The 8,935-nt window shown below is 38.2% G+C and overlaps 1 protein-coding gene across 1 annotated transcript in view; it reads right to left on the bottom strand.

Annotated features, from left to right (window-relative positions):
- Positions 1-4,783: 4,783 nt before the first annotated feature.
- The window catches only part of LOC126145760 (aurora kinase C-like), a 97,825-nt gene continuing 93,673 nt past the window's right edge, over positions 4,784-8,935 (bottom strand). The window contains exon 7 of the mRNA XM_049915579.1: positions 4,784-5,039. Coding sequence (XP_049771536.1) covers positions 4,953-5,039 — 87 coding nt within the window. The 3' untranslated portion in view covers positions 4,784-4,952. The remainder of the gene's footprint in view (positions 5,040-8,935) is intronic.

Raw genomic sequence — 8,935 nt, 5'->3', positions numbered from 1 at the left:
GACATATCACTACAGTGGAATTTCGCATAGTGAGCATAATTGTTCTAGAATCTTACTCTTAGAGCGAAACATTTGTTAAGCAAAACAAATTATCCTATATAAATTAAAGTAAAATATGATAATGTGTTCTATACAGAAAAAGTACTAAAAGTTTCATCTTATTCATGCCATTTATTCGAAGAAAATTATACACAGAGTATTATGAACTTTGTTATTCACAATAAACAATTTTTTTTTAAATAGTAGGAAGCTATCTATAGTTAGTTGTTTCTGCCGACACTTCACTTCAACACTTGGTGAAAACACGACTCGGCATTATCGTCAAATAAATTGGTAGCACACAGCCACCGCTTTATTGGAGTGATGATTTTTCAATGTATGATGCAACTGATTCCTAGGCTTTCAGCATTTCTCCTACTGCACCAGAAGATTGCTACTTTGCTGTTATCACCTCCTCCTCCTCTGAAGAACTCCTCTCCACAACTTCCTGCTTTGAAACACACTGCAACTTCATAAGCTCTTCGATGGCCATTTCTTGGCTGTGATCTTACACAAGCTCATCAATGTCATTGTAATCCACTTCTAGTCCCATGTTCTAGGCTGAAGATTATAGGTTCCATGGGTACTGATTCAAATGCTCGAGTCACATTCAACAATGCACTCCAGCCAAAGCTTCTTCTAAGCAGAAACGAGAGTTCTCTTGGTAACCCCTTCCCATGCCTTTTTTATCATCTTTACACAGGCAACGGTGTTGACGTGATACTTCCAAAACTATACGAAAGAGAGATTGGTAGCTTCAATCAACTCAAAGCAATACTTGAAGAGTGCTTTAGTGTACAGCTTCTTAAAGTTAGAAATAATCTACTGGTTCATAGGTTGGAGTAATGGAGTGGTGTTGGGAGGCAGAAATTGGATATTTATGAACTGAAATTCTTCAAGGCAGTGGTCTTGTAGGCCTGAAGAATGGGCAAGAGTGTTGTCCATAAAAGAAAGACATGGAGTGGCAGATTCATCTCAAGCGAATATTTTTTTATGAAAGGACCTGATACTTCATTGATCCTATCACAAAAAAAAGATCAAGTGTCACCGAAGTCATGTTGCTGGACTTCCACAACACATTTAACCTGCTGTTTTGGACTTTACACTTCTTGAAGGCTCGGGGAGTTTCTGAATGGTAAAAAGCAGGGTTTAATTTTCAAGTCACCGCTTGCATTGGCACAAAACAGCAGTGTGAAACAGTCTTTCACTGACTCGTGGCTGGGCAATGCATTCTCCTCTGCTGTTACAAAGGTATGCTTCAGCATCTTTTTCCACAACAGACCAATCTTGTCACAGTTAAAAACTTGTTGTGGCATATAACCTACAGAATCTAGGAGCATCTTGAAGCTGCTTATGAAGCTTTCTGCTATCTTTGTATCATAGCTGGCTTCCTCGCTGTACCTCTCAAAGCTGTGGATGCCGGTTTTTCTCTGAAACTTCTCGAATCACCCACAGCTTCCCTTAACACTTCTTTGGCTGCTGATGATCCTGGTGTCTTCTTAACGAGATCGGCGAAAATCATTCTCGCTTATCACAAGTGATGTTTTTGTTAATAGTGTCACCTTGCAATTGCTTTTCATTTATTCATATAAGAAGCAACCTTTTGACATTGTCCAGAATATGAAACCATTGTTAAGATACTCTTGTCACTCCCTTTGACACATCTATCTGCTTAATCTTGTACTTGCTCTTGCAGGCAGCGCAAATAGCTGATGTAGACCTATTGTATGTGCATGCTAAATCAGCAAGGCACACACCACATTCTCATTTTTCAATGATTTTATTTTTCATTTCTAAGGTCATTTTCTTTCTCTTATGGTTGTCTTCTTGTGGCTTTATCTTCGGAGACAATTCTACAAAGGTTATTAAAATTTGCACACAAAATACCACTCCATTAACACAAGCTTAGAAAAAATGTGTTATCACAAGCTACACTAAGGTAGTTGCAAAAAGAGTACTAAACCCTGGCTGTAGTATTGGGGTTGCCACGGTTTACCCCAAATGAAATTTCCTAATATTTCTCTGATTTCCAGATAAGTTTTATCATTTTTCCCCGACAAAGTTTCGTATCTCAAGGGTAAGTAAAGACATAAGTTGACAAAAAATGTACGGACTTCTGTATTTCTTAACAGGTGAGCAGAAATCTTAAGTACTAACATTAACATGTGTTGTAATGGATTGTTTTTAGATGGAGAAAGCAAGCCAAATGGTGTATGTGTTTCATCAAGCCCATTTATGTTATTTTATTTCAATAAAACAAAATACATCTGGTGACAAAAATACGCATTTCCTTCGAGTCACAAGACAGATTTAAAATACTTTCACTGATTTCAGAAATAACCTTAGCAAAAAGTAGGCTTCTTGAAAGAAGTGTATACGACAGGGAAGAGTTGTGTAAACCAATACTATAGGTGACCGCCAATAAAATGTTGGTTCTACTATGTTTGTTATTGCCAGTTATTACCCACTGTGTTATGTTTATTATTTTACAGGTATTGTGTGATTTTTCTTTCAAGAAATACACGACTACATAGCACACAAACTGCTAGTGACTGCCACAACTTATTTCTTCTTATCATCCATACTTTCTAGTACATAAATTACTTTCAAAGTGTCAAAAATGTACTAGAATAAATAAAATCTCTATAAAGTGCCGCACTACACAACGTACTTGCAGTGAGACAGTCGCAGTTCCTGAAATGCATCAGCCGTGGCCTCTGGCCTGCCGAGGAACGCCACAGTCCTGGGTCCATGGATAAACCAAGAAAATTCACCACATTATGCCACACACAAACAGGCCCAGCCTGTGGGCAGTTTGATGAGATCAGATACACATTCACACAAGCACTCAGATACATCTCGTGCACACATGACCGCCATCTCTCGCCACTGCTTCAACAGTCTCTGAGAATCAGATCCAAACAAACTACCCCTCACACCACCTTGCCTCTTGTCGGCAGCTGCTAGACTAGCATCAGGGAGTAGTGGCAGCACTGACTGCAATCTGAGGGGAGTGATAGAAAGTGGAGAAGCAGTAAGAATAAGGGAGTAGGGAAGCCACACTCGTACTCAGCTGCATCCAGCCAGCGACAATGCATGAAATCTCAGTAAACAAACCATTTCTTCTCCGGGGCAAAAATGAGACTTTTCCAGGTTTTTTTTTTAAGTTTCCCTGACACTTTTGGAATTCTTTGATTTCTAGAACTTATGACAAACCTGAGTTGTTCATATGCCGCTGCTGACAATGAAAGGTGCTCATATTGTTGAATGGTTCCCCCGCCGTGCATATGCGGCTGGTGATGTTCACACTAAATCGTCATCACTCATTATGCAAAATGTCGCTCGTTAAGTGAGTCACTTTTTTACAATTCGTTTTGCTCATTATGCAAATTCCATGTTACGGGAGGTGCTCATAAAGTGTGGTTCCACTGTATTCATAAGTTTCATCACCAACCTAATCAAAATGGTTCAAATGGCTCTGAGTACTATAGGACTTAAAATCTGAGGTCATCAGTCCCCTAGAACTTATAACTGCTTGAACCTAACTAACCTAAGGGCATCACACACATCCATGCCCGAGGCAGGATTCGAACCTGCAACCGTAGCAGTTACGCAGTTCTGGACTGAGGTGCCTAGAACCGCTCGGCCACAATGGCCGGCCACCAATCTAATCACTCAGAGAACACTGAAAGAAACTAAAAGACTGTATCGTACGTATTGTTTTACTAGAATACTGCCTTGGCTCAGTTGATCCCAAAATTTCACATTATTTTAAATAAGTTAACTCATTTATCTGCAGAAATTTCACCAGTAAAACGTATTGGCACAAAACCAAATACTCACTGAGGAACCATTATTATAACTACTAATGTAGTCAGAAGGTCTAGTAGCAGACAAGGTAACACACACACAAGAATTACAGACATCGGCTGTGGGTGGACACTGATTTAAATCAGTGGGAAGGATGAAAATTTGTGGTGGACCAGGATTCAAACCTGGGTCTCCTGCTTACTAGGAAGACCATTAAGGCATCCAGGCACAGTGGTCATCACAACTGCACAGACTACCGTAACACACCTCCCGTCAGACCCAAATTCTCAACCTAGCCAGAAACTACAAAAGTAGTGCCCCTTGCCCCATTATAATCATTATTTGCGTTAACTGGAAACTGTGACAAAATCTATAAAAGCATTAAAAATCATTTTGCCTGTTTTCACTTAAGCCTACTGGTTTTGACATGCTGGCCTATTGAATTTGACCATATAATCCCAACTATTGTAACTGTGAATTTAGTAGACCATTTCTCACATGAGTTGAATCAAAGATGTCAATGGAAGAACATGCTATTCGATTTAGCAAAGACTAGTCTGACCGCCTTATCTGTTGTACATTCAATAACTCAATGCACCACATGCTGATAACAATTAGTTCTGCAAGCTGACAAAATTGTTTTAAACACTGTTTTGTCTTATATTCTTTTCTAACAACTCAAAATCAGTTCTTGTGGGTTAGCACTTTTTTCCGCAACCCCTTCAACTGTAACCCATTGTGTCAATTTAAGTGACTGCAGCTCCATTGTAATCACTTTTAGTTTCCTGAGCCACTGGATAGTCACAGAGGTTTAATGATCTTCCTCTTACCATCACTTTCACTTTAAAAAATGCAAATCTGGTACTTGAAACCAGAAGACTGGCCCAAAAAGAAGTATCAAATAGAAAAAAATCTCCACATAGAAAACTCATGGGACAAGAATCATTTTTATAAGTGTCAATAAGTTACTAAAAAACAAATATGCTACAAATACAAATTCATAAAAATTAAAACCTACACACAATACAATACTCTACACAATGAGTTGCATCAGCTCTCATAAGCACAGTAAAAGAAACAAGCACAAGGACACGACATTTACATTATGTGTCTTTAACATAATTTCGTATCCAAGGATGACTCATCACAAGCTTCAATGGCAGACGCTGCTTTGGATCATGCTGCAGGAGCTGTAAATAAAAAAAAAAAAACTGATACTTTAACTTGGCTTCTCTAGAAAGTGAAAGACTTATTCAAAGTCTGCTTGGCAGACAAACATACGGCAGAATATACAGTGCAACTAATTTAAAAACTTACAAAATGATAAAATTTATAGTCAATACACAATACTGATCAAGAATTTGAGCAGAGCGTCTGGTGATGTCCAGTTTGGAAAGATAAAGAGCGTAAGAATGTGTTTGAAGAATAACAAGGGCACCAACACAAGGACATATCAACGCATTCAATGCCCTAGTGCCACTCCAATTGTGGGTAGCTAAACTGACTGTACAAATACTGCACAATGCACCATAGGACTCAAACTGTGAGACCTAGTATCTTAGATCGAATAAACGCTTACACTTGCATGCCAGCTGAAGCTCAAAAGCTGGCACAATGTGGACATTTTAACATGGCTGTTTTACACAGAAGGTGTTTCGAACTGTGATTGCATCAAATACCAGTAGAGGTCAGACATGAACTACCTTGTTTACAACACTGCAAACATCAGCAAGCAACTGTGCAATAGCCGTTAGCAAATACTTTGTGTTGTGTGTTGCTCATTTACTTGTATTTTGAAACAAGAAAAGAGACTAATTGCCCGCATCTCGTAGTCGTGCGGTAGCGTTCTCGCTTCCCATGCCCGGGTTCCCGGGTTCGGTTCCCGGCGGGGTCAGGGATTTTCTCTGCCTCGTGATGGCTGGGTGTTGTGTGCTGTCCTTAGGTTGGTTAGGTTTAAGTAGTTCTAAGTTCTAGGAGACTGATGACCATAGATGTTAAGTCCCATAGTGCTCAGAGCCATTTTTTTTTAGACTAATCCTGGACTTCCGAGGTGTTCCATTACGGCCCTCATGACATCAGAGGGGATCAGCAAACCCTATAACCATGCACCTCATTATGCTTTTGCAGAAACACTGAAAGTAAGTGTATGCTGGCTGCTCTGTGAGAGGTACACTGGGCTTATTTTCCTGCATTGCATATCACCCCTCTGGAGATCTTAATTCTAGTATGTTTAGGCTGACATCTGACTGCTAGTTTACAGTGTCCTCATTCTTCATTATACCAACAGGGAAACAAAAGTTGTCACTGTACTTCAACCACGGTGAAAATCTTCCCCTAATGTGAGAATGAAGTTATTTTCAGTCCTACTTCTACGCTAAGTATTATCTGTAGCATTGTCAGGTATGGGTCATAGAAGAATGAATGCCCACAAAAGGTTGAAATCAATATTCTACATATTTTGTAGTTACTAAACTGCATGAGAAAAGAAAAATAATGTCAATAAACAGCAGAGAACGAACCAGAAGTGGGAAGATGCCGCTGCTTTTCAACAGAAGCAATCTTTTTAAACAAAAAAGAAGAAGTAAACTCTATTAAAAATAGATGCTGCGGCTTCAGGGCTTTAATTGTGAATTGAATCACAATGTCCTTGATATTTGAGGTTCCTATATTAGCATCATATGGATGTCTGATGGCCTACTATCAGACCTTATAAATTGAGTGGATTGAAATCCAAGAGGGCTTAGATTTATGTAGGTAGCTAGTTAGGCACCAGACAGTTAGGATTAGAATGAAGAAACTGTGGCAATGTGTGTTAAACATGGAGTATGATCAACTGCTTGTTGAAGTAAAATTCTGTGACATATAAGAGAACAACAACACAATAAGCTCTATACAGTGACAATAAATGGCAAAATTTTCAATGTTCCTTGTAGGATGCTGGTACTAGAAGATGAACTAAATAAAATGCAATAAGGTATAATTTTAGTGTCCACAGGCACAGAACAACTGAGCTTTATTTCACTGCACAATATGGTGTGTTCTGAGGAGTTGGTTTATTGTTAAGAGGAAAAAATGGAACTAAAATTATCAAAGGGCAAGGAGCTTCCAACAGGACAGATGGACTTTTATAACATCAACAAGATATTAATTGGAGACACAAATCCTGAACAAAATAATATCTCAGTAAACATTAACCAAAACAAAAGTGCTAAGCAATGCAGAAAAAAGGAAAAACAAGCACTTTACTTGGCTGATATGCTAGGAAGAAGTCAATAATTATTATTTTGGACATTTGAAATTAGACAGCATATACTTTAGGAGAATTATGCAACAACACATTTTTCTATTATCGAGACATAAAACAAGGAAAAAACTCCAGCAAGCACTGAACAATTAAAATTGAGACTTATTAAATTTTACTACACAAAACAATTTCACGAATTCACAAACCTGTTCAGAATTTAGTGACCACAGGCTATGCGCTAAATTACAACAAGAATATCTAAATCTATCAAAAATCAATTCTAACTTATACAAATAAATTAAACATGAACAAAGACTAGAACAAAAAAAAATATGTTTAAGTAACTAGACACTGAAGAAACCACATACAACAGAAGTAATGTTAGTAACCGTACACTGGATGTCACTAGAGACGACGACAACAGTACCAACCTCACAGACAAAGCTTCAGAAGACTTGACAGTTGGTGAAGAAGAGAAAATAATTAAAAAGACACACAACAACAGAAGTGATAAAGAACCAAACAAATCAATCTGTTAGTATTTATGTGAAGATTTCAACAAGTGTAATGAGAAGATCCTAAAACCAACAACTCTGGCAACTGGATTCAAATAAAACAAGCACTTATAATGGGTAGGTACCACAAACGATCAATCAGGATAAGTGACAAAGATGACACTAACCAGCTCTCACATTTATTTTAAAAAATTTACACCTCATCTCTAACCTATTGTGAAAATGAATATATTCCCGAAACATTTCCAGACCGAGAAAAAGGCACCCCATGTGTCAACAAAAAAGTCTGGGCATGAAGGAATTAGATACTAAAAACAGATTTTGTCAAGGTGTCTTTTGTGGAATTATTCACAGAATGTATACATGAAATGATTCTACTTATTTGAAACCACAATATAATAGCCTTAATTCGTAAGACCTGTAGGTGCTTTTGTCAGTGGCACATGACATTTTTACCAAAAAACTACTGAACAGTAGGTTAATTGGGGATAGAAGAATAAAGTTTCAAGGCCATTCATAGCACTATGGGCCTTGTGCAGGGTTATACAAACACCCTTCAAAGAAGGCTTGCATATTGCCATCACTTAGAGCAGCCCACTGCACTGCTGAAATATGGATTGTAGACTGACTGAAAGGAGCCACTAACTCGGGCTTTCCAGCTTCCAGATGTTCTTTTATCCTGTACAGAATGCGCCCAACTCTTCAAGAGCCAAGAGAATGTTTTTATCCAGTGGTACTCACAAACCACAGCTGTTTTCAACAATTTTAGCAACAGAAGCAGAGGTCAGCCTAGTATGTGAATATCACTGCCTTAAGCTTGAAGCTTGCCAGTAGTGCAATAGTTCCAACAATGACAAACTGCAAATCTGATCCATTTGTCAATCTAGTTCTCTCAGACTTACTTTGAGAATTTATAATAAATGATCTTAGTTAAAAGGAAACTGTGTTCTAATCTTTCATAATAAGTATGGCACAACTTTTTCCGTGTGCCAAAGGAAACTTCACTGTCATTTACTTGACACCAAGATAGAAATTGTGCAGTGTACCTTTGGAAACTAACTTTATTATGTTGATGTCTACTAGTCTGTTTTCAAATGAATATTTGTTTGTTCCATGTTCAAGATTGAACTGGTTAATACATGTCACAAAGTACAATTATTTCACAAAATGTTACATTTTCTGCTGTAAGATACTGTTTGCATTCAGGGCTGGAACATGTGGACTACTGTCTCACTAAAATCACTTTCTAGTTGACAATTCATGCACTGGAGCTGCCTTCACCCAATCAGAGTGCTCAACGTCATTTCTGAACTATTTGCCATTGCCA

This window comes from Schistocerca cancellata, chromosome 2 (assembly GCF_023864275.1).
Source record: "Schistocerca cancellata isolate TAMUIC-IGC-003103 chromosome 2, iqSchCanc2.1, whole genome shotgun sequence".
NCBI lineage: Eukaryota > Metazoa > Arthropoda > Insecta > Orthoptera > Acrididae > Schistocerca > Schistocerca cancellata.
The sequence above is the reverse complement of the archived record's forward strand: the minus strand, read 5'-3'. Positions and strand labels throughout refer to the sequence as shown.